Below are 25,684 nucleotides of genomic sequence, written 5' to 3'. Positions count from 1 at the left end.
CAGCCTCCTGAGCACTGTCTTCTTTCTGCCTCCTGGCTGCGCAGGGTTCACAATAAGGGTCTTGATTTGTGGTGGAAATACTGAAGTGTAGCGACCCACCACGAGTGTAAGTGTACGCTAACCACACCCAGCACAGCACGCCCAGGTCGGAGTCCGGATTCTCCTGCAGGGCTGTGCGGGTGCTCGTTCCTGGGGGTCAGCCATGTCAGTGAGTGTAATAGTTTCCTCAGTGTCTGCGCCGAGAGGCTCTTTCCCCGGGGGGAACACAGTTTGGGAAACAGTTGCAGCGTCGTGCAGAACTACAGGCGTCGCCGTGGATCCTTTCCTGGGTCACTTCCGGGCCGTGCGGCTGTCCCCCAGCTCCCGCCCGCCTCTGTCCCTGCCAGGCCCGGCTGCCGTCATCCTCCCCGCGTGGTGCGGCCGTGGAACTGGTCACAGGAGTCCGCTGCTGAGGCGCCCTCTGCACTGCCCTCCGAGCGGCACACGTGCGTGTGTCATCAGAAGGTATCACTCTGTGAGGGGTGTACCTGTCTAACCAGTGCATTGTTTTGTACACCTAAAACTAATGAAAATTGTTCTCGTCAGAGATACAAAAGAAAAATAAATAAATGAAACATTTCTCCTGAAAAAAACAAGAAGGTTTCTGTGAAGGCTGTCGGTCCCTGCCGGTAGCACCGCGACCCGAGCCCTCTCTGGGACCGTCCACACCGACCACACACCTGCCCGCCCACCCATCTACTTCCTCCCGGCAGAGACTCTAGAGCGTGGTGTTCTTTCTGCGTGGCACTTGTGTTTCTGCCGTTCTTCCCAAAACACTGTCACTCATGCTGCTCCGAGGGGACCTCTGGCCGGCCTTTCCTGTGCCTGGCACACTTCCTTGGAGACGTTTCTTCCTCTTTCCTGATACTGGGGTCAGTGCTTGGGGGTCTGCAGTCTGCGTCCCGCTCCCCACTGCACACTCTGGGGGTCAGGCCCTGCGCCGTCCAGCGGGGCTGCCCAGAGCTCGGGGATGAGGGGCCCTCACGGGGGCTCCCCGGTGTTACGGCGCTCACTGCCAGGGACACAGTTCAGGGCACTGTGGTGGGTAATGGCTTTGGAAAATTAAAGGTGCCCAAGACCTACGTGGCATGAAGAAGTCAAGGAGGGTGCTTTGTTTAGGATTAATTTGGAAAAATGCTCAAGATGGCCATCGACAGAACGAGGACCAAAGGTCACCAGGTAGGGCTGAGAAATGGGAGGAAGCCTGAAAGGTCAGGCTGTGGGAAGAATGTGAACCTGCCCCCAGGGGTCAAGTGCATGCAGGACAGAGGACCCCACTCCTTCCCTGTCCTCCCAGCACTTGTCCTGGGTACCGGGCAGCCAGCCACGCTGGGAGATGTATGCTCTGTCTCACCCCCAGAAGCCACAGCCGTGGGCCCTTGGAGACTGAAGCCCCTTATCTGGGGGGTCCTGAGGGGCCACGCAGGCCGATCAGGGGGCACCTAGTGAGATGTGGAAGGGGGTGTGTCTAATGGAAATGGTAAGTAAGGTGCTTGAGCACCAGAGTCGTATTGCAGAGGGAATTCTAGAAGGTATCCTTGCAGGAAAAGTGTCACCATTGCAGTCAGCCTGGGAATCGGAGGAGGACCGGAAACGTCCACAGGGTTTAGATGAGGCCGGCTGTGACAAGAGGGGATGTTGTGAGGTCTCAGCTGACTGTGTGTGGCACAGAGTTTTCGGTGGTGGTGGCAGGTACCGTGCTGTCCCGTAATGGTGCAAAGTGTGCGTTTGAAGAAGAGTGCACCTTGCCCCCTCAGGGTGCTCCTGTCAGACACGGAATCATAAGTGATGGTGTGGACCAGGAGAAATGGAGCCCTGAGCGCTGCGGGTGGGAGCAGGAGCCATGCAGCTGCCTGCGACAGTGTGCGGCGTCTTCCCGGGACCCGAGTCTTCATGGGGACACTGGTTCCTGACCGAGTCCAGCCGTGCTCTTATCTGGGACCCTCTCTGTGACTGTTAGCCACCTATTCTTCTAGCAAGTGTTTCTAGAGCCCCAGCTCTGTGTGAGATGCTGTCCAGCTCTGGGACACAGGGTGGGTGAGAAAGGCTTGTCCCTCTGGGGTCTCACTCAAGGGGGACAGGCTGCTGCTACCCAGCAGTGCCAGGCGGCAGCTCTAGTCCCTGCTCCGTGATCATCTTAGAATACTGGTGGTTCCCATGGCAACCAACAAACCACAGGGAGAGTCCACCTGTGCAGCACGGCTCCAGCCTGGACTGCACTTGACATTAGGCCTTTGTGTGGCCCAGCGGCCGTGGAGGTCAAAGCAGGTCCCCCCGACCCCTGCACACGCGCAGTACGCTGCACTTCCCCATCGAGGTGTGGCCATGGGACTCGTGCCACGTTCGCGTAGTGTCAGTGGAAGCAACATGTCCCTGTGGGAGCTGCCTGAAGAGCCAGTGAGGGGACACCCTGTTCTCTGTTTCCTGGGGTGCCCTGGCTGAGACGGATGTGGAGTGAGCCTGAGAGATTCTGTGGGTTTCTGTGAAACAGCCCGTCTAAACCCACTATGTGCCAATTTCTGCTATTTTTAAGCTCAGGTAAGTATTCTGTACAATTAAGTTAAATGGTCTCTTTTGTAAGAATGAAAATATCTGCAGCTTTTCTTGGGCATGTTCCATTTGTAATGGGGACAGTCATTTTGGACCAAGAGCGTGTGGCCCATATGTGGCCTTCTCCTGCGAAGAGGGCACAGCAGAATGTTCAGCTTTTCACTCTCAGAAATGGAACCTCTGGTTCCTGAGGAGACCTGGAAATCCTGAAAGTCAGGCTGTTCTGGCTGATACACTGACCCGGGCATGTCATCGGCCAGCGTCCCCAGCTCACATCAGGTCACTCCTGGTGTCGCTCCTTCTGTGGGTCTGGACAGATGTGTGATGGCCTGTACCCACCATCACAGCGTCACACAGAGGAGTCTCACTGCCCTGAACGTCCCCTGTGCTCCCCGTGCACCCTCCCCCAGCCCTGGAAATAACTGCTCTGTCACTGTCCCCGTAGTTGTGCCTTTCCCGGGATGTCACAGAGTTGGGATCACACAGTGTGCAGCCTGTGCAGACGGGCTCCTGTCTCTCAGTCACGTGCATTTCAGGCTCTTGCAGGTCCCTTCATGGCTTGGGAGCTCATTTCTTTTTCGTGCTGATAATACTCCACTGTCTGGATGGACCAGTTTATCCATCCCCTGCTGAAGGGCATCTCGGTCACGTCCAGATTTTGGCAGTTATGACTAACGCTGCTGTAAACATGTGCAGGATTTTGTGTAGACGTTGTTTTCACCTCCTTTTTGGTAAATTACAAGGAGCACGACTGCTGGATCCTGTGGTGAGAGTGTGCTTAGTGTTGTAAGAAGCTGCGCAGCTGTCCTCCAGTGACTTTCGCATTTTGCATCCCCAGTGGCAGTGAGTAGACGTCCGTGGTTCCCGTCCTGCCAGCACATGTTGTCAGCGTGCGTGCAATGGTGTGTCGCTGTTTCAGTTTGCGTTTTCCTGATGACGGAGGTCGTGGGGCAGCTCTTCACGTGCTTATTTCTTCTTTGTTGAAGTGTCTGTTAAGGTCTTTGGCCCGTTTTTAGTAAAACTAGATACTTTTGTTACTTTTGTTGTTGTTGAGTCCAGGTTATCAATTATGTCTTCTATGGACCCTGTCTTTGGTGTTGTTCCTAAGTACGTAGTAATTGCCGTCCTCAAGGTCATCTCGGTTTTCTCCTGTGTTATCTTCTAGGAGTTTTATAGTAGTTTATATTTTACACTTAGGTTTCTGATCCATTTTGTGTGAATTTTTTGGTGAAGAGTGTAAGTTATTTGAGTGTGACTTACTTGTTTATTTCTGCGTGTGGATGTTCTGGCACTGTGGCTCTTTCGTCAAAGACTTCGTGGGTCTGTTTCTGGGCCTTCTGTTCTGTTCCTCTGATCTGTTGGATGATTCTTGCATCGATACCACAGTGTTTTGATGACTGGAGCTTAAGTGTTAGCTTTTGGCTCATCCTTAATTCCTTATTTTGTAGCCCTTCGCAACGTTTTATCATGAGGTATCTCTCTGGATAGGGTCAGGTTTGCTTAGGTTTTCTTCTGGATCTTAAGCCAGAGTCCGCTTTTCTCTGGACTTACTGGACATGCATTTTGAATAAAGCGATAAAGACTGTGTGTTTAGAGATGTATCTACAGTGTAATGAGAGAGCTATAAAATGTCTAATAGAAGCGCTTGAAGTCCAAACAGGTGTCTTGGTCATTTTAATATTCTTACGTACATTTTAGTACCGTTTCCTTGTAGCTGTGAAATCACTGTACAGACGTGCCCTACATTATGAGTTCATTTTAATTTCGTTTAATGTATGCATGTACCTACTATACAAAGTGAGGGAGCTTTGAGAGGCTTCGATGCAGGGCAAAGGCGGGACTTGACGCGCCCACCAGTCTGGTCCTGCTGCCCAGAGACCCCTTCATTCCCTCTTTGGGCCGTGGCCCCCTCGGCCTTCCCCTGTGGTGGGTGGTGGTGAGGCCAGAGCTCGGCAGCACCTCCGCTCCCCTCCCCTCCCCCGGCGACGGCCTCATTTGTGAAGAAGTCAGCATTTCATCACATGCAATGTATAGGATTAGGCCTCTTTTATGCAACATGCTTTATTCATTGTTAACTGGTTTAAGAAAATAAGCGAGGAGCATTCCTTAATGTCCTCATCACATCTCTCTGTTCCGTGTTCACCGTCAGCCATTTCTCCCTGAGGACACGTCTGTCCTGGCGCTCTGCCTCCTTCTCCAGGTGGCCCCCAGCCCGGCGCCGAGTTCAGGCCCCCTCACCCCACACCCTCCCCAGCACTTTCTTCCGCTTTTCCCTGGGAGGCCCCTTGCTTCTTGTGGCTCTCCTCTTGGTGGCGGTGGGGTATGTCAGACGGAGCAGCTCCTGTAGATGCCCCGTGGCGTCAGGGTAGGAAGTCCTTGGTTTTGAGCAGCGCTTGTCTGACGGTGTTGTCTTTCGTTGATGGCTGACGTTGGGAGTCATGTGTTTTTCTCAGAATTTGCAAAGCACTGTTCTGAATTTTCTAGTTTCTGGTGTCTTGTCCGTTGGTTGTATTTGGAACCCTCCTTGTCTTCTGAATTTTCACACTAAGGCATGTCAGGCTGACCGCTTTTTATTGGTTGTTCCAGGTGCCCAGTGGGCCTGTACAATCAGCAGTTCACGGAGTTCTGATCTGTGGACTTGGTTTGTTCGACGCTGTGTCTGTTCTGTTCACGGATGATTTATTCTGACCTCCACTGCTCAGGCGGCATGTTCCAGGAATGGCCAAGGAATTTTATGTTCCCTCCTTTTTGTCCCCATCCCCCCGGGATTTTTTTCCCCTCCACTTTCTGGGATATTTCCTTGAATTTATATTCAGCTCTTTTTTAGAGATTTGGTTTTCGTTTTTCTAATTCCCGAGAGCTCTTTCTCTTTCTGTTAATTTTTCTAAGTATAGGATCCTCTTTTTGTGGATAAAGTATCTTCTCTACCTTACTGAATTATTATTATTATTTCAGAATGTTCTCGTTTCCTAAAATGTTTCTGTTTTCACTAATTTTGTTTTTCTGTTTCTTTTGTTGTCTCCCAAAATGGGGCTTTCTTTAAATGTGTGGTCATTCTCAGCCATGCAACTTCATTAAATGTGAGACATGAAAAATCTGTGGGACTTTGTTGTTGTGAATGAATGGGGTTACTGGCTGGTGGGATTCACCACCAGTGGCCGAGTGGCCAGCGTTCATTGGGAGGTGTTCTCTCTTGGCCATTTCTGTTGTTCAGAAGAACAGCCCCGTGTCCCATTGGGACAGTGGGAAGGGCAGGTGACAGGCAGCACCCCCTTGTGGGAGGTGGGAGTGGGGCGGCGGCAGCCTGGTTAGTGCTGGTGTTTCTGCTCAGCGCCTCCTGGGAGCCTGTGTTGCTCTGCTTCCCTCTGCTGGGCTCTTGGGGTGCATAGGCGGCCGGGCTGCCTGATGTGCAGGGAACTTGGGGGCCATCCACTCCGGGTGTAGATTGGTAGCCGCCACCTCACTCCTACCTTTTGGGGTCCCTGTGCTCCCGAGCCCCCAGCCTCTCCAGCCGATTCTGAGGGTCCTTGTGTAGATGCGCTCCCGAGACAGGTCTCAGATTTCAGCTCTTCTGAGGAAGCCCTCTGTCTGCAATTTTCTTTCAAAAATCCAGTTGAACTCTTTTTCATTCGTGTTCTTCTTTCTGTGTGTTTGGGTTTTTACTGTAGCCGCGCTGCAGCTACAAATCCTGTTTGATGGCGCGCGCGGTAGGACGGACTCATGGATGTGTTGCTGTGTTTGCTTGCGGCCTGACCATGTCCACTGGTTCTCCTAGTGTTTTCTGGCCCAGCAGCATCCCTGTCACCCAGCAGCTTGGTAGAAATGCAGATTCTGGGGTGTGTGTGTGTGTGTGTGGTGTAAGTCTGTGTGTGTTTTCAAAGGCGCAAGCAGAACTTCCTTGAAAATTTGGAGCAGGAGTCTTTTTTAAGAGCTTTACTGAGGTGCAGCTGCCATACAAAACCCGCACATGTGCAGTGCACATAACGAGTTGGGACGAGTGCCTGCACCAAGAACCATCACCACCACCGAGGGAGCAACCATATCCGTTGCCATCTAGTGTCCTCACGTTCATGGACCATCAGCTGTGCCGTCCAGCAGGTGTCGTGCTGGCGGCCGTGGGTGGACTCGTTCACGTAGGGACTGGCCGCCTGGAGGACCCCAGCACTTCACGGAGGGGAATGTGGCTTCCTGGGCCCTCCTGCTGTGGCTTCTCAAGCCCCACCCCCCGGGGTCTGTGCCGCAGGCGCCTGTGACCTTGCTGTGTGGGAGGGATCACATGAGTCCCATTGTCGAAGCTCTTTGGGTCCCTGTGTCGTTTCCATTCTACAGACGAGGACGCTGATGGCCCAGCACTCCCATGCTGGGCCCCGGGTCCCGGGCTCACGGCCTCCCTCTGCATCACCGTCCCCCGTGTGTGTGCCTGCACAGCAGCCCGAGCCGTGAGGACAGTGACAGGGCAGCCCTGCATGCTCCCGCCGCCCAGTTGGCCCTTCCAAGCGTGAACTCGGTGAGCCCTCACAGCCAGCTGGGGATGTGTGTTTGCATTTGAGAGGTGAGAGCCGCGGCACAGCGTGTGAGCAGCAGTCCCGTCCCAGGACCACGTATGTGCCACACCCACCTTCCCGGGCTGGCTGTTTCAGGGCCCCGGTGAGGACGTACCCCGACTGGTCCAAGCTGGCAGCGCCGTGATCCCCGCCCGTGCGAAGCTGGGCAGCCCAGGGGCCTTGAATCAGCGCTGGGCTGGGAGTCTGTGGACGTGCGCTCTGGTCCCGCCTTTGCCTGGCTGTGTGCGCTCCAGGCGCCTGAGCACTTAGTTACCTTAAATACCCCTCGCAAGAGGGCAGGCAGAGCAAACACTCTCAGACATGTGTGCGAGTCATGAGCCCTGGCAGCACCAAAATGAAGGGCCGTGAAGCCTCGTGCCACAGCAGGCCTGGGACGCAGCCTCTCCCAGGGACAGACCTCAGGCTGTCCTCCACGGTTGCGTTGGCTGGGAGGAGTGCACGCGCGTGGCCGTGTGTTTCTCAGAGGCACGCCCACCTGGCAGAGCGCATGGGGTTGCAGAGTGTGTCTCACACACCCAAATAACACAACCATGTACTTGATATTTGAACCACAGGAAGTGAGACTGAAAGTCGATTAAAATACAGATAGCAGGAAGGAGAGAACAGAAACGAACGGGTGAGGACAGAAGAGCAGCACTTTTGCATAAAAAAAACTTTATATTTGGGAACAATTTCAATTTGAAAAACCAAAAGCAGGAGGAGCTATGCTGCGTAGACGGCCGCCCGGTGCCGCTCCTGTGTGCCCACGCCCACTCCCTCCCGCCGAGATGCTGATCCCAGCTGCAGGCTCTCATGTCAGTCCCTTTCATCCCTGGCAGCTGCCATCACTTTGCGGGGAATTCTTTCCAACCACACGGACCCCACTCCCATCAGCATCCCCAGGGTCAGCAGCACTGACGGCTGCCTCCTGCTGCCACGTGTCGGACGGACGAGTAATGTGAAGGCCTTAGTCTCAACTGTGGAGGCGGAGGGCAAGGAGCGTCAGATTCGGAAAAATCCACCACCAGGGAAAACATGCAGATGAACAGGAAGACCTCACTGGAAACAGGCGCCCAGGGGCTGGAGGGAGACATGCCCTGGCGTCAGGGGAGGGCCGTGCGGCAGGTGTGAGCCAGGCCGGGGGGGCCACAGGCGGGCCACGGAGAGGACACGCTCGTGGGGGGTAGCAGCACGCAGCAGACGGGCGGGGTTGGAATGAAGGCTCAAGAGACCTTTGCAGAAAGTACAACAAAAAGACAAATGGAAAACAGTAGTGAGAAGTTTGAAAAAGTAGGTCCAAAGGTCCAATTTCTGAAAAACAGAAGTTCTGGGAAAAGAGAAATATTTTGAATTTCCAGGAATGGAAGGATAGCAGTTTTCAGTATCCAAACTGTGTGTACAGAGTGTGGAAGGTCAGGCCTCCGGAGGTGACAGGTACTGCGGTGCTCGTGTCGTTTGAATTTCTCGCAGAGAGAACGGGTGCACGGCCTCCTTTAATCAGGAAGCAAAGCGCTTGCTGCTGAGGAGCAGGACGCCGACAAGCTCCTGCTGGCAGGGGGTCTGCGGACGGTGGTCTGTTTGACGGGGCCAGGTCCAGTGGCGCAGGGGGGCCAAGTAGGAATTGGCAAAATGAGACGTATTCAAGACTTAAGGAATTCTGAACAGAGAAATTCTGGTCGGCAGTTCAGAGCAGATACATAACAGTGTTGAGTGAACTTGTAAGCGGGACTTTGGACTTGAGCTGGGACCGGGCCGTCGTCAGCCAGGGCAGCCCCGGCCTCGTTGCTCTCCCACCACTGGCGATCCTGTGCCAGCGTCGTTCGCTGCGAGCACTCACAGGCGTTGCCGGCTTGGCAGCCCCAGTGCCCGGCGAATTGACGCATTGTTCCCGTCTTACTGACGAGCACCTGAGACCCAGCTCAGGTTGGAGTGACATCCGATGGCCCCTCTGCCTGTCTTGCTGTCTCCAGTCACGGGAGACACAGATGGGAAGTTGACCTTGGGAAGGGAGGGCACCTGGACGCAGGGGAGGAGCCCTCCCCTCGCGAGGCCCTCACCAGTGAAGGTCTGCTGTGAGACGAAGCCGAGGGCTCAGACCCCACGTCATGGCGCGGAGGGGCCCGGCTCCAGGAGCAGCCATCGTCACAGTGGGAACAGTGGGGAGTTACCCTCCCAGCAGGGAAGTCAGCCGGGAGGGTGGGCAGTGACACAGGCGCCAGGCCGCAGCGGAAAGCCATGTCATCCCTCCGACCACCACTAGCTCTGAGTCTGTTCCTCTCCTGGGCTCCAGGCTCTGGGTCCCCAACATGCCTGTACTTAACAGGCACCCCCTCATGAAATTTCTGTTGAATTCACGAATGAGGACATGGTACAGCAGTGGTGGAAGGGCCAGCTCAAAGGGCAAACAAAGCTGAGAGTTCAGAGAAGAAACTGTGGGACACGGGGGGCATATGGCAAACCACTGGTGGTGGGGACAAGCTCAGGAGCCGCAAGTGGCAGACCCAGGGAGAGCGCGGGCCGGGTTCTAGGTGTTAAGACACAGCCCCAGACTCCTTGGGAGGGGGACACAGGAGCAGGTGGGAGGAGGGGGTACCGGGGGAGTGAAGTGGGGCTGGGGGGCCTCCTGGGGACACGAGAGCCTGTGTCTTGCCTGCACAGGTAGTGAGTGCTCTGTGCGAGGCGCCCGGTCCCCAGGTTCCTTCGGGGCCTCTTGCATCTTTTTCTCTTTTGTTCTTAGGACCTTTTTATCCTTTGATTTCTGGAAACAGTTACAGGTTGCTTGGGGCCAAAGATTCCAAGCCAGTCACCATACTTGGTGGTTCTGTGCCCCGTCCAGAACCCTGTCTGAAGGGTCAGCCGCCGGCGCTGCCAGGCTGAGAAGGCAGCTGGCTGGAGACCCTGCCTTTGCGGAGCTGCACGGGGGGGCTCCTCGTGGCTTTTGCGTGCCCCCCTTCACCCCCCGCGTCCACGGTGCCCATGGCGTCAGCACCGGCCCGCCACCCCACACACCTGGTTACCCGTGTCTGGCGGAGCAGCGGGGGTGGTGGGTGGTATCTGCTCCTTGGATCAGTCCAGACTGTCCACGTCGCCCAGGCGTGTTTGTAGCAAACGGCGCTACGCCCTGTGGGCGTAGTTTGGGGCTGGGGTGGGAGCTGTAGAAGTCCGGGAACCGCATGCGGAAAGTTCTCGCAGTGTGTTGGTCATCAGCGGTTCCTTAGGAAGGTGAAGCTGGCCGCAGCATTTTCCATCATTTCTCTGGGAGGACACGGCAGTAGAGAGACAGTTAGGTGGCGGATTTTGCAATGGCCCCGGCTCAGCGTTTCCCTGTGCACGTTGCTGGGTGGTAGGAGCACGCAGGGCCTTCACCTGCAGGGGCTGCTGGCACTGCCTGTACGTGTTCTGCTTTCCTCCTCCGGGCTGGTCACAGGACGGCAGCATTTCCCAGCTCACAGGATCGCTTGTGTCTCCGGAGTAGGGAGACTGCTTCTCTGCTGGTGTTAACCGGGGAGGCCCTTTGGAAATCCTGGGAACCGGGAGTGAATGGCTGAGCTGGCTATGCCAAACAAGGAAACAGTCACAAGGAGACCGGGACTGCAAGCGTGAGTGTGTGTGTGAGCGCACGCGTGTGTGAGTGTGCATGTGTGCGTGAGCTTGCACAGTGCTGCTGTCACCGGTGGGCAGCCGTTGGCGCTCGGCCGAGCCCATTGTCCCGCGGTGCTGTCCTCTCGCCCACATCCCGGCAGCCCCCTGCGAGTCAGACCTGCTGCGGACCCTCTGGCCCCACACTTGGCACAGTGAGCTGGGCCCTGACTCGGTTATTGCTGCACCTGCTGTGCCTTAGATCCTGAACATCGCCAAGACTATCATGTTTGCAAATGCCAATACTCTGAGTTGAGGGAAGTGCAGTCGTAAATCTCCCACTTGAGGTCTGTGCCCTGCAGCCGCCTCACGACGTCACTGAATTTCCTGAGGAAGCCATTGCCCATTATTTCCACCTTCTGTTCACTGTGTCTCCGCCGCCGTTACTGCCAAGCTGAGTGTAAACAGCCGTTCCTTTCACGTGGCTGTGAGTCGGCACAAGGGCCTCTGCTGGATGCCGGAGGACAGCCCCAGGGTACTGCTCCAGCGCCTCCCTTTTCAGGCCATAACGGCACCTCACATTTCCAAAGCCTACACAGAAACTGGTGGGCCCATCGGCCTGGTGGCAGTCCCTGCACTGCCGCTGTCCCGACACACTGGGGACCCGCTGGCCTGCATGGCAGCTGCCTTACCGCGTAGTGAGCAGCACGCTTACCTGATCAGCTTGCGGATAAAACTGCCTGCCGTCAGCGTCCTTAGGGTGTCATAGGTTCCTTGGTTCTGGGCCTGAGGCCCCGGGGCAGCGCCGGGGGCTTTATTAGAAAACACTTGCCGAGGTAACGCCTTCTCTGCCCAAGTGGTAACCACACGTGTTTTGTTTGTTTTGACACAGGTGCTGCCTGGCATTCTGCAGAAGCATTGCTGCATCTTACCGGACAGGAATACAGGTAAACGCATTGCTGCTGCTGCTGCAAGCTCGCAGGGTTTATGTCAGAGGGAAGGAGGAGTACAGTCGCGTGACAGATGTGTCGGGTTCAGGTGTGTCAGTGCACCCGAAATGAACCAAGAGTGGATGAGTCACTTCTCCAGTGACTTGTGACCTGAGCTCAGAGAGCGGAGTTTCTTTGACAAAGGAAATAGGTTTAGATGACTGTTTTCTTGGATTTTTGAGGGAAACTGGTTGTCTTGTAAGGGTGAGTATGTTAGTTTCAGTTGTTCTGTGTTGATGGTGCTTACTTATCGAAACCCCGTTATCAGTAGCCTGGCCTGCATCGGGGTGTGTCTGCAGGCAGGTCTGCACGTCTTCAGTGTGTCGGCGAATGAAACCAAGGGCTGGTGTTGCCGTGGGCTCACGGTGCTGTGAGCTGTCATTGCAGATCACACGTGTGTGGCTGGAGGTGGTGAGTGAAGGTTCGCTCTGCTTTAAGGAAACATGATAGGGGGAAGAACAGTCTGAAAACAACCGCTGGGACTTTGTTGTTGTAAAGTGAAGAAACAAGAAGAATCAGTGTACAGTGTGCTCTCTGTGGACCCACGTCTCCGTTCCTCTCCGTGCGGGGTTTCCCCTGTGAGGTGCGCTCGGCAGGGAAGAACGCTCGCAGGTCCCGAGCGCAGGGGAGCGGGCGCGTGCTCTTGGCCGGGTTCTGTGGGTTCTTCACTCCTGCGACCAGCGGCCTCCGTGCACCCAGGACAGTTGTTACTTCACCATCTTAGGTATTTTCTGGCCATGAAGAAATGGATCGTAAAGGACTCCTCTGGCGGGTAGAAGAATTCCACCGGTTGGGGTTTCCTCTACTTTTGTTAGCGCAGCACCTCTACCAAATGGCTGGCGGGCGGGGTTCCTCTGCTGTTGTTGAGTGAGAGACGAGGCGGTGTGGAAAGGAAAGCCTGCGTGTTTGGGGAAAACAAAGTCTTTGATTTCACCTGTGAGGACGGGCAGAGGCCATGACTGGTCGTTATTTCTCAGACAAGTGCATACAGCTGTCGCTGTTTCTTCACCTAGTTCTTCTCAGCTGTGTTTGTAGCATATTTAATGCTTATAGAGCCAGCGGCCGCTGTATCTGCCTTTGGCTGGCACCTCTCTGGGCCCGCAGGGGTGGAGATCGGCTCAGAGGCACGCCGGTGACGGGAGGACCCGCGGGGGCCCTCGGGACATGAGCAGCGGTCTTTGGCTGCTGAGATGTCGTCCGTGGGCCTTCCCTCCTTCACTTGTTCTCTGGGGGAGCTGCCCTGGTTTCCCGACTGCACAGACTGCCGGTCTCAGTGGAAGTGGCTCCTTTGTATCTCAGCCCGGCTGCCAGCTGGTCTTGGTTGGGACTCAGGGACACTGCACTTAGAGTTGTCCAAATTGGGGCACGTGCTGTGTGCTTTTGGGGCCTTTTTGAGTAGTGGTTTCTTCACAGATACTTTATTTTGAGTGGCTCCTTTCTGGACTCAGTTAACCCGTCTTTATGGGTTTTTTTTTAAGGCAGTGTTTTCCCCTTCTAAGCAGCAGATCTCTTGTAGTTACTTTAATGCTTTGTACTAAGTTGTCAGAGTGTCACACACCTCACAGTGTGCACATACCCACATGTACCAGGCTTATGTAGCAGGTCGGCAGCACCTTCCACCAAGGAAAGTGTAGGTGAGGCATATGTTTCTCTGCGTGCGTGCAGCGCCGAGCCGTGGAGAGCTTGGGGCCCCTCGGTCCTCAGGTGGCCTGGCTTGCCTCTCTCGATTCATGGGGCGTGCTTCAGGACTGTCTTGTCCTTTGGGGAGTCAGGCTGAGGCAGGAGAGCACGGAAGGAATTCTCCTTTATTTAGGCTGCACTCAGGCGGGGCTTCTGACTCAGCTTAGTTGCCTTGCAACATTCTTCTCCTGTCTGTCAAGGACACAGCCCATTCGACTGCTAAGAATAATCCAAAGTTTCAGGACTGAACTGACTTTGCGGCCAAGCAGTAGGACTTACTTTGCAAATTTTAATAACAACCAAATAACGAAACCACAGATTAAGCGTCTGGCGGTATTTGATTATTTGAGGTATGTTATATCTCTACTTGACAGTGAAAGCAGATGATTGTGAAATAATTTGTATATAAAATTTGGGGTGGAAATACTAAGGAAATCACAGCACCAAATCTCTATTTTGTGCTTGTTGAGGAAGGAAACCTTCCGCAGTGGATTCAGGTCCCACTCAGATTCCACGCGAGCTTGTTACCTTTCTGACTCCAGTTCTTTTCAGTTCAGTCGATGGGTAGCAGTAAGGAGCACTCAGCCAGGCCTGTGTACATACGGTCCTTCAGCCTTACGCCACCTGGAGACAGCGGCTCGCTTCCCCCCTGATGAGGAAGTCTGGGGCCCTGTGGTGAGGCCAGCACTTCACTCACTTTCCCGGGACTGAGGGCGGGGCCTGGCCCCACGGAGCCCGCTGCAGAGACTCCAAGTCCCAATGGGAGCTGCATGTCCCTCGAGTAGCTCCAGTCACCTTACAGGGGGAAAGGGTGAAGTTACCTTTTATAATACAGTTTGTTTGTCTCAAGGTATCCAAAAACATTGTTTCACCATGTGTGTCGGGTCCCCATGGCCACCTCCAGGTTTGATGAAATGCCCGGAGGACTCCGTGCTCGCGGCTATAATGTGTCACGGAGCGAGGACACGCGGCACAGCCAGCGTCACTGTGGGCGCAGCATGGCTCTGGCCACCCAGCCGGAGCCTGCAGGGTGAGGCAGTGCTGCGATAGCCCAGGGACACACCCAGGCTGCCAGCCCCCGCAAGGCACGTGTCAGCTCTCGGGCCCCACGCAGCTCCCTCCCTGGGGCGTCAGCAGTCCAGTGTCACTCTTCCGGAGTATGTGGCTTCAGAGGGCTGCCTGATGGTCAGCCCCAGACATTCCCCTTGTCCTTGGAGCAGTGAGGACAGGCTCACGGGGGTGGCTGGTGTTTATGTGGTCAGCTCTGGGGGTAGCAAGGGTCGCAGGTTGCTGAGCCTTTAGAAAGACGAAGCTCGTGGACAGCATGCTGCTCCCCCGAGTCTCCATGCCGGGCTCCTCTGTTCTTGCAGAGTCGCTGTGTCTCACTGGGTACCGCCCAGTCGTTTCTTACTGGCATGCAGAGCTTCGGTCAGATAGGGTCGTTTACGAGAGCATTTTGACACAATATATTTTTATGTAATGGAACCAGAAAGATACATCACACTCAGGAGTTTTTACAGAAGTTTAAACAGCTTCACACGCTCCTGCCCATTGGTGTGATGCAGCGAGCAGCCTGGAAATGATCACAACCTTTCTGGGAACAGGTGTGTAATCATTGCACCTGAGAAAGGTGTGCACCACGAGGAGGAGAGGGAAGGAGAGCCAAGCACATCAAGTCCGCGGCCATGTGACGTCCCTAGGGCTGCAGAGTCCTGTCTGCCAGGGTCCTGGTGATGGGCCCTCACCTTCCCACTCTCAGGTTTGCGGGATCACATGAGGGGGTAGCGTCTCTGATCAGCAATGTGACTCCTGATGGCGCCATCAGACAGGAGGCCTTTCCTGTGGCATTTGTCCGTGACCCAGGCCGTCCATCCAGCGCCCACGGTGTTCTCAGTCGTGCCCCACAGAACAGCATCCACAGCTGCAGTCATGGACTCTGAGTCCTGTTTGTTGAGCAGAGCCCTTCGCCGGGTTCCAGCTTGGTCCAGCAGGTGTTAAGGCTGAAAGAGCGCATAGCGGACGGTTAGGTTTTGTCTGGAGTGGGGCCTGCACAGCCAGGATCTGAAAACCAGGATTAACAAAAAGCCAGTGGCTTTTCTGGGGAGGCAGCAAAGCTGAGATGTGGCAGGACGGCCATGTTCCAAGTCCACGTGACAAGCACGCGGTCCTTTTGTTTTAGGGCCTTAGGGTCTAAATAATCACTTGAAAATACACATTGGGCTGGAAAATCATCAGCCTCGAAGGGGCAGACACCTGATTTCATGAGAGCTCATTAGCAAACTGAAAATTTCCAGAAACCTCCAAAAGTGTGTCCCCAACTGGAGAGTGTCTCTTTTCCTGTGGTCTTTATTTCCCACAGGCTCTGACAGGGAAAAATAGGAGCTATCATCAGTTATGGTGATTTGCTCTAATTTGAATATTCAAAGCGTTTAAATTTCAACCTGCATCAATGAGAAACAGTAAGAAGTTGGGTCCCACGAACTCCTTTTTCTTTGTGCGGCTTTTCTTGATTGGCATGATCCTGCTACTGTTCATGAAACGTGAGCGTGTAACGTTTACACCAGTGTTTATCACGCATCCTGATGCAGCGGCCACAGAGTAACATTTCACCCCCAGTAAACATGTCACCCCCCTTCTTACTGGAAGTTTACACAGACCCCAGCATTAAATCCAGGATCTGTGGGGTTAACGGTAGGGCTGCCTGGAGACCCTGGCTAGAGAGCAGGGTGGGGCTGCGACAGCTGCAGTGCTTCCCTCTATTTCTCTTGGTTTATCTAAAACTTTGCTCCAGCCTCTGTGACTGGATTTAACCTCTGTTCCTCCCACTTGAAGGAGGAGAGGCTAACACGGACCTTTATTGGCCCATCCACAGCTAACCCTGGGAATTAGTGTTCTGCTCCTGCCTGGAGGAAGGAACAAGAAAACCAGCGGCATCACCTGGTTGCACTTCCCCCTCACATTAGCCAGAACAGCCAGATACTTTGTCCTGGGATTCAGAGACTTAACTCTCCTGGGGTTGGGTGTGTCATTGTAAAATTTCACAGGTGACTTTTGCTTCACACAGACCACAGCTCAACTGCTGTTCCACACTGTGGACGACTCACAGAGCAGCCAGGCCTCAGAGTTTTGTCATCCCCACCCCTTCACCCTTCTTTTCCCAAACAAGCTTTCTCCGTATTTCAGTGAGTCAGCATCAGGCTAGCAAATCCCACTTCTGACACCAGCTGTTCAGGGTCCCCAAGACCTACCCCAGTGCTGGTGGTTTTCTAGGCCTCACAGGACTCAACATGTAGTTATGCTCACAGCCATGGTTCGTTACAGTGAAAGGATACAAAATAAAATCAGCAAAGAGAAAAGGCACATGGGGGGAAGTCCAGGAGAAAGCAGGTGTAATTTTCTAAGAGTCTTCCAGTCACACAGGTGATCTCATTCCTGCAGCAGTGAGTTGGGACAACTCAAGAAGTGTTGACTATCAGAGCTGCTTGCTGGAGCCCAAGCAGTTTTACTGGGGGCGACTGCACTGACACCCCCCCAACGTGGAGAGGTGTCCAGCACATGCCACATTGTTTATACAGAGAGTTCAGGCACAGTGAGCCTTGTGTCATTTAGGGAACATTTCCTGTCAATTTCTGGGGTAAAGAGCTGTTTGCCCGTCATTCTCCCAGGCGCCAGCTGGGTCCACGTGCGAGTGGGCCTTTGTGAGGATGGAGGCCTTAGGCCTGCTGCAATACTACCTCTTTTCTGCACAGCATGTAATAGAAAAATGTATAAGGAGAAATGTTACATTTTTATGCTAAGCCTTTGAAATCCAAGGTGCACTTTCACTTATGTTTGGGCTCCTCTCGAGTCAAGTGTGCAGCCCGCGCATGTGGCTGGAGGCTGCAGGGCAGCTGGAGAGACTGTGCCTCACTGGGCTCACACCGCAGGGTCAGCGAGAGACATCCAGGGTGGTGTGGGAGCACTAACGGCACATTGGCTGAGAGATTATCTAGGGGAAGTTATCGATTCATTACATTAACTGGTCAGAGGTTAGCGAACATATTTGAATTCTCTAAGTGCGCTATGATTTCTTATTGTGAGATCCAGGAAGTCAGCCTGAGTCTGTTTTCCTGTGTTGAAAGTCAGTGGTGAAACCATTGAAATCCCCCTGAAAATGGTTAGTCTTGAGATGACAAATACAGATGCAAGTCTGTTTTTATAGATTTGTGATTTGCTTGGGCAGAGGTATGAGTTGGCATTTATATTCCATAATGTGCCCTAATTAGGAAAGTAAAATGTATGACTGGTGATGAGGACGTATTTTGTTGCTGATCTGCTGGATAGTAAGTATTAATAATTCTTCCTGGTCACAGTCTGTGTACCTGGGTGTGACGAATTCAAGGGCAGCGTTCTCTTCGACCCCCATTTCTCCTTCTGTTGTTTCTATGTGGGAGTTTTACTGACAGAAACCTCTATTGGGGAGAATTAGAATTTAGTGCACAGAACATCCCCTCACAGCCATGGCTTCTGGTTCCTGCTTTTCCTCTATCTGACTCATTTATAAAATGGGGGAGCAGCATTTCAAACCCGAGGCGTCAGCTATGAGGCTCCTGCGTGCCGTGCCTCTGCACGCGCGCCCCTGCACGCGCGCCCCTGCACGCGCGCCCTCCACGCCCGCCCCTCCTCGCGCGCCCCTGCACGCGCGCCCCTGCACGCGCGCCCTCCACGCCCGCCCCTCCTCGCGCGCCCCTCCTCGCGCGCCCCTGCACGCGCGCCCCTGCACGCGCGCCCCTGCACGCGCGCCCTCCACGCCCGCCCCTCCTCGCGCGCCCTCCACGCGCGCCTCTGCACGCGCGCCCCTCCACGCGCGCCCCTGCACGCGCGCCCCTGCACGCGCGCCCTCCACGCCCGCCCCTCCTCGCGCGCCCTCCACGCGCGCCCCTGCACGCGCGCCCCTCCACGCGCGCCCCTGCACGCGCGCCCTCCACGCCCGCCCCTCCTCGCGCGCCCCTCCTCGCGCGCCCCTGCACGCGCGCCCCTGCACGCGCGCCCTCCACGCCCGCCCCTCCTCGCGCGCCCTCCACGCGCGCCCCTGCACGCGCGCCCCTGCACGCGCGCCCTCCACGCCCGCCCCTCCACGCCCGCCCCTGCACGCGCGCCCCTCCACGCGCGCCCCTGCACGCGCGCCCCTCCACGCGCGCCCCTGCACGCGCGCCCCTGCACGCGCGCCCCTGCACGCGCGCCCCTGCACGCGCGCCCTCCACGCCCGCCCCTCCTCGCGCGCCCTCCACGCGCGCCCCTGCACGCGCGCCCCTGCACGCGCGCCCTCCACGCCCGCCCCTCCTCGCGCGCCCTCCACGCGCGCCCCTGCACGCGCGCCCCTGCACGCGCGCCCCTGCACGCGCGCCCCTGCACGCGCGCCCCTGCACGCACCCACACGCTGCCGTCTGCTCCTCCTCCCACGTGCTGGTAGCCACCCCTTTCTCTCACGTGTCTTGTGTTCCTCCATGTCTGTCTCCGAGACACAGCCTCCATTTGTGGTCACTGACCTACAGAGGAGAGTGTCTAGATCTTCTGTGAAAGTGACATGTTGTTTGACCTTGAATAACACGCGCAGCATTTTAGTGTTTATTGTTAGACTTTATATTTTCCTAGTTTTCTAGCAGCTTGAAATTTTGAATTCAGGAAAAATGAGGTTTTGGGAGCGCAGAGCCACGGAGCTCCTTTTCCCTCGGTCACCTTGCTCACCTTCCTTTCTTTTTCCTCGGCCTTCCAGAAAGTGCCAGCGTTTACAGTGCAGTCCTGTCCGTGTAAGGTTTTCTCGGACATTACCTCGTGGGTTACGCATAGGAGTGGGGATTGCAACTCATTTCTGTAGCAGCATCTTTGTTGGGAAGTTTGCAGAGGACGTCCAGTGTTCTCCAAGTCTCTTTCTTCCTCTCTCAAGTTTCATCGCACACCCACCCACACCCATGGTGGCTTTTTGTCTGTAATGTGGGTTTGTTGAAATTCCCATGTTTGAATGGAGGACATAGAAAGTGTCTAGAAAGCAGTGCGAGCGGGTTTGTTTCCCGTTCTGGGAAATCGGTTGGTGCGTGTGCCCCGACCACCTCCCAGTTTATGGGCAGTGCCATCCCTTCCTATGAGAACGGGCGTGACAGCCCGCTAGTCAGGCCCGTGGCTGCCCGTGCCGCTCAGCTCGCCCTCCCGTGTGCAGTGGGTGCCATTGCCGCGAACGGCTGCCGGGGAGCGGACGTGCGGAAACACCAGCCGCGGCCACGCGTGCCCGCGGAGAGCCCGGCAGGAGGCCCGCCCGCGCCAACCCGCCAGTTTGCTGTGTGACCTGGCACTTGGGGCTTTGCCTGGGAGCGTCGTGCTGCTCTGGGAGGACGCCCACTCTCAGTGCTCACGCGCGGCCAGACGTGAATGACCAGGTGGGGAACTGGCATTTAAAAGTGGTCCTGGTAGAGACACACGTGGGTGCCGAGGTTCCAGTGGGGCAGACCTCTGCGCCCGGTCTTGGCCCGGGGCTGGTCGCGGAGGGGCGCTGTCGGGCTGGCATGGACCCAGGGAGCGGCAACCGAAGCTGACACGCTGTGTGGCAGTGACAGCTGCGATGTCCTGAAAGCCTGCGCCATCCGAGTGGGGACGCGGCCTCTGAGGGGCGGGTGTCTGTGTTTGGACGGGGGCACCGGCCTCTGCTGGCCACCTGGGGCACCGCACTGTCCCGGTGCTGACGCCCACACGTGTCCCCGGACGTGCGTGTGTGTGTGTGTGTGTGGGGGGGGGGCAGCCTGGGACTGGCGCTGCCGACGGGAGGACGGCGGCGTGGGGCGGGCTGCGCGTGCCTCCGTCCACCAGTGGGCTGCGCCCGCAGCAGCCGGAGCACGCGGAAGGGGAGGCGCGGCGGGCGTGGTTTGTGGTTTGCGCTGCACGTGGCGCGCCTGCGGGGCGGCCGAGCCCGTCCCCTTTGGGAGCCGCAGCCCCGGAGAAGCGGGAGCCCAGGCGCCAGCCGCCCTGCCCGGGCCCCTCGCGCGGCCACCTCCCTGGGGCCCGAGGCGCCGTCCCTGCTCTGCGGGGACCCGTCGGCGGGCGGCCAGGCCGTTCCCCCCCCTCCCGCGGCGCCGAGCGGCAGCGCCACCTGCTGGGCGCGGGCGGCAGAGCGTCCGGACGCGCGTGGGGCGCCGCGTGGGGCGCCGCGTGGGGCGCCGCGTGGGGCGCGGAGCTGCGCCGGCCTCCGGCTCCGGGCCCTCTGTCCCCGGGGGTGTCCCCTGCCTGGGGGGTCCTCCACGCCGAGCTGAGCCCCTGCACAGGCCCGGAGGGCTGCGGCCCCTGCCCCGTGGCCCCTGGGGAGGCCTGGTGCTGGCGGGGGCGGCAGGCCTGCAGCTCGTGCGGAGCGCGCCGCGGCCCCTCGGCCACGCAGCAGGGAAGGGCGGGCCGGAAAGAGCCGCGGCTCGGCGCTCGGCGGCACGGACCCCGTGGGCCCCGTGGGCGCCCCTGCACCCACGCCCGCGGCACTCGGCGCGAGCGCTGATTCCTGACGCCCTGCGGTCGCCCCCCCCTGCGCCCCCTGGAGCTGCTTACCGGTGACCCGCTCCGGGCCCTGCGCGCCCGGGCTGAGCTGCTGGGGAAGGCGGCTCACACCCGGGAGCCCCGCCTGTCCCGCCGCGTGGGCCGGGCCGCGTGGGCCGGGCGCGCGCGCGTGCGGGGGAAGCTGGTCCTGGAAGAGACAGACACGGGAAGTGAGGGCAGCCCGAGTCGCTGGCGCGCGTGTGCTCTCCACGAGCGGTGGGGGCACGCGAGCTGGGAGGGGCAGGAGGGCCGGTCCTGAGCCAGGACTGTGCTGCCCTCCCTCTGGGCCTCGGCCCCGCGGACCTCAGTCTGTGATCCCGAGGTGCGGCTTCTTGGAGCCGCGGAACCCAAATGGGGAACTACGCTGTGACCAGTTCAGTGTGCTCGTCTCAGATGGTAGCAGTTGATGGGACACAGGTTTACAGCGCAGCAGTTTACAGAGGAACACACTCGGTGACATTTTCTCAACCTTTCAGTGACAAAAGTAATACACAAAGGTCATGCTATGGATTGAGCGCTTCCTTTGGAGCAGCTCATGTAATTTTCACAGCACCGTTTTAAGATGGGAGCGTTTTCTCTTACATAGGTGAAAAAACATGTTTCAGGAGAAACAGAACAGTTGGTGAACTGGAGAACAGGAAGTAACCATAAACTTGACGTGTACATTTCACTATTGCCCTCTACATTCCCTATAGAAAAACTTACAGAATACTCCTTGTAGAAAAATTATTAAGGTAAGCCAAAGGAAAAACTCATCTACAGCTTCTGCCCAGAAAGAATCACTGTTGTTATTTACATTCTTATTTTATTCATGTTTTCTATACCTAGATTATGTAAATGGAAGAATATGTATACTGTTTTTACCCGACATTCATATTGTAAACATATTTCCATGTTTCTTTTTTCTAATGCATTGTTTATAGTGTTCCATTTGTGCCTAAAGCATAATTCAAATAATTGGTAGGATTTCTATCTTGTGTCTGATAACTTGCTATGTTAAAAAAATAAAATAAAACCTTCGTACATTGTCTTTTCAGTACCTCTGTTCACAGGACAGATTGGTAGAATGCTAGGTAGGTAGGTAGGGTAAAATTCTCTTTCAAAGGGCAAGCCTGCTTTTAATACTTTCGATGTTTACTGAATTCGTAGGCTTTGCCTCAGTTGTACTAAATTATTTTCAGTAATCACCGGGCGTTCCGTGGGTGACAGGGACGTGCTGGGAGCTGCCCACGGTGCTGCCTGAAGTTCTGTGCGTGTAACAGTCTCACGTTCTTTTAAAAGTTTGCGTTTTAAACTATATCAAAATTATGGAAAATTTGAAAGAAGAAATTTATCTCTAGATTCTGGCATTGTTATGGTTACAAATATTTGTTTATCCAAATAGTTTTATTTATCCTGGTAGAGGGGAGGGCAGATTTTTATTGAAACTATAAAATGACAGAAATTGTCATGAAAACTGATGGGACTCAGTAAAGAAATTTTGATCTTTGGTCTTTGTGACGAATAGCGGAGCTGGCAAGGCCAGTCAGTGTGTATTTGCTCCAGAACTATCACTGGTGGCACCAAGGCTCCCGTCTACACAAAGGTTTCATTGTTTAGAGATGTATGGTGGTTAGAATGACCAAAATGTAAATGGGAACATTAATGAGAGTTCTAAGGTTAATACTTGTGAAAACATTCCTTCAACTTCTGATTATCATAGTCCTTATTCTATTCATGTTCCCGGCAGCTCATTGCTTTCTAATTTGTGTTAAGACTTTTTCCCATAGGATATTTTTGCTGAATTCTGATGGGTGAATTGGAACTACTTGTGAAAGAGTGTTTCATTTCAAATTGCAAAATTAGAGCTAAATGGTGAAGTAGGGAAAGGGCTTCCTCATATGAACAACAGGAAGTAGAAGGTTACGCCAAGGACGTAAGCCAGACGCAGACACACTGCGTGCTCTAACTCAGGACACATACGGTTCCTTGCCTAAGATCAGGACGCGAGTCCCAGACGGCATGGCATGCTGTGGTGTGGCGCCTCGTAATCCAGTTTAACAGTACAGTGTGTGCACGGGGGCATTTCCGAAGGCTGTGTAATTAATTATAAAGAAGATGAACTCCCCAGAAGCGAGGAGCAGTGCTGTTTTGTTAACACCCAGAGGCTAACAGCTCCATGGGAGCGTCCAGGAATCTTAGCTCTTGGGGCCAAGCTCACAGGTCAAGGAGGAGACCAAGCAAACCCGTCATCACCGGAGAGGGGTGTCCAGTCTCTCCTCCAGCATGGAAGCTCCTTCTGCTTATTAATTTTAGCACAGACTTTACGTGTGTACATCTCCATGCAGTTGGGTGACAGTACAAAAAGCTTCCAATGTAAGCTTTCAAATATAATTACCCTGAACGTACTGTATGCAAGGATTAATTTTCTCATCTTCATGGGGACTTTACAGAAAGAAACTGTAGATGGCGAGACCTGTGGCAGTGACCCAGTACCTACTCCCCCTCTCCAAAGTTTGATTTAGTTCAAATCATGCAGGTAACCCAAAATTTGTCATTTCTTAACTCACCCTAATATTATTTTAAGATCCGAATGCCATTTAAAGGCCTTGGGAATTACATGAAATGTCACACGAGGGGACAGCAGCATCACTGTGGATGTAAAAATGTGTCAGACGGCCAAGCACACATGGAAAGGTCTTGGCGCCATCAGCCTGTAGAGAAATGTAGGTCAAACTGCTGTGCGAGACCACTCCACACTCACTAGGACGGCCTTGATAACTAAAAACATGGAAAACAACAGGTGTGGGCGAGGCTGCAGAGAAGTGAAACCCTTATGCTGGCGGGATGGAAAGTGGTTTCGCCCCTGCGGAGAACAGTTTGGCAGCCACCCTCTCCCCCCACATTTGTTAAACACACGGTTACCACATCAACACGCAGTTCCAGTCCCGGGTATACACCCAACAGAAGGGAAAACATACGTCCAGAGTGTTCGTGGAAGCCAAATGGGGTGACCCGTCCACGTGTCCATCAAGAGATCACTGGTGAATGCAGTGTGATATTTGGATGCAATGGGATGTGGCTTAGCAGTAAAAGGGAATATTGATACGTACTGGAATGTGGGGGAACCTCGCAAACGTTAATCTGACTGACAGGAAGCAGACCCAGGAGGCCACACACTGTATGATCGCGTTCCTGGGGAATGTCCAGAGTGACAGACAGCAGTGTGGTGTTTTGCAGAGCTGAGGAGGGGGAGCCATGCTGTGTTCTGAAATTGATCGTGGTGATAGTTGCTCATATCTGTAAATATGCTAAAAATCAACATGCATGTTGAGTGAACTTTATAATCAGTGCATTACTTGTTAATAAAACACTTACAAATTCATGACTTACAACTGGGATTTGTGACGTGTTTGGTAAAAAGCTGTATCTTCTCTGTTAGAAGATGGCAGCTTCCCGTGCCCCTCTTCCTGCTCCTCATCTGCTACAGATTTGCAGGTGTTTCCGTCGGCCAGAAGCTTCCTAGCTTGCCTCCCTCTTACCTCGCCCATCTCAGGGGTCGAGAAAATAAAATCATTCTTTCTTTGAAATTTGCCCTAAAGAATGCCTCCCACCTTTAGTCTCCTAATGACAACTTAAGTCCAGACGCGCTTCTTGACTGGCCGGTGACCGATTCTGTGTGCAGAGGGGTGGCTGGGTTGGTCTCCACAGAGGGGCCGGCGGTGCGGCTTACCAGAGCTGCAGGTGCGACGCCCACGACGTGACACCTTCTAACGGGTCAGAGTCCCATGGTCTGGTCAGGAGTGCGTGAAGCTTCTCCAGATTAAGGCCAGTTAGTTTTGTCTTTCCTTTTGAACTCATGGCTCCATTGGGTTATTTTGAGGATTTGTGAAAGGGTATATGTTTTAATTCATACCTAGTAAAATCTGTAAAGCTGCCTTTGTTCTTTACAGTGTATTAGAATGTTCTTTCCCCCCTTTTGTAGAATGTTTTTAAAGAGATTGTTGAATCTTGGTGATGTGGGGAGGGTCGTCTGGCATGGAGGGGGCAGCTTCTCGTCTTGGTGTGGACCCTTTGTCTGGTAAGGCCTTTCAAAGATGTATTTTTTCCTAAAGTCAAAAAGCCTTTGCAGAACAGATTAACTTTTGCTGTGTTTTCCAAACCCAGGTTTCTGTGAACATTCCAAGACAAAAATAATGCTGACCCCAAATGCCAGTCGCCCCAATGCATTAGACATCTTATTACAAAAATAACTGCAGCCTTTCCCCACTGGTGAGCTAGCCTTTCAGTAATGAGTCATTGGTCCACTCTGCAGAGAGGGGGGTAACGAGAACTCCCTGGAGGGTCCGTCATTCCCATTCCTCCTTGTGTGGCTTTCCTCCTCTGGATCCAGTGTCCACGAGACTCCCTGAGAAGCCGTGTAAATCGGGGGCAGTGTTCCTGCATTGGCTGGGCTCAGCATTGTGAAAATCCCTCAAAGGAAGTCACAGCAACTCCACAAAGGATCATAAGGGCACCGGAATCTCTTGGAATGGGATTAGAACGACAGCAGACAAAACCAGGCAGGTGGAGGTGAGCACACCAGTTGCGCGGAAATCCAAGGCGTTGGCAGAGCAGGTTCCCAGACGAGTGCCTGTCCTCCCACAGGACGGGAACTGAGGGCGCCCTCACGGGCAGCTGTTAGGGCCTGTGATTTTCCGTCCCCCTGAGCGTCTGTTGCCACGAGGCGATGCAGGGAAATTTTCCCCAGGCACGTACCCCTGACTTGGACTG

General features: G+C 54.8%; 1 protein-coding gene across 3 annotated transcripts in view; it reads left to right on the top strand.

Annotated features, from left to right (window-relative positions):
- The window catches only part of DLGAP2 (DLG associated protein 2), a 434,439-nt gene that overhangs the window by 95,229 nt on the left and 313,526 nt on the right, over window positions 1–25,684 (top strand). For all 3 annotated transcript variants that reach the window (XM_081045533.1, XM_081045531.1, XM_081045532.1), the window contains exon 3: window positions 11,605–11,659. In XM_081045533.1, the coding sequence (XP_080901659.1) occupies window positions 11,605–11,659 (55 nt within the window). The remainder of the gene's footprint in view (window positions 1–11,604; window positions 11,660–25,684) is intronic.

Source organism: Rhinolophus hipposideros, assembly GCF_964194185.1.
Source record: "Rhinolophus hipposideros genome assembly, chromosome: 4".
Taxonomy (NCBI): Eukaryota; Metazoa; Chordata; class Mammalia; order Chiroptera; family Rhinolophidae; genus Rhinolophus; species Rhinolophus hipposideros.
This window is presented reverse-complemented; position numbering and strand designations above follow the sequence as displayed.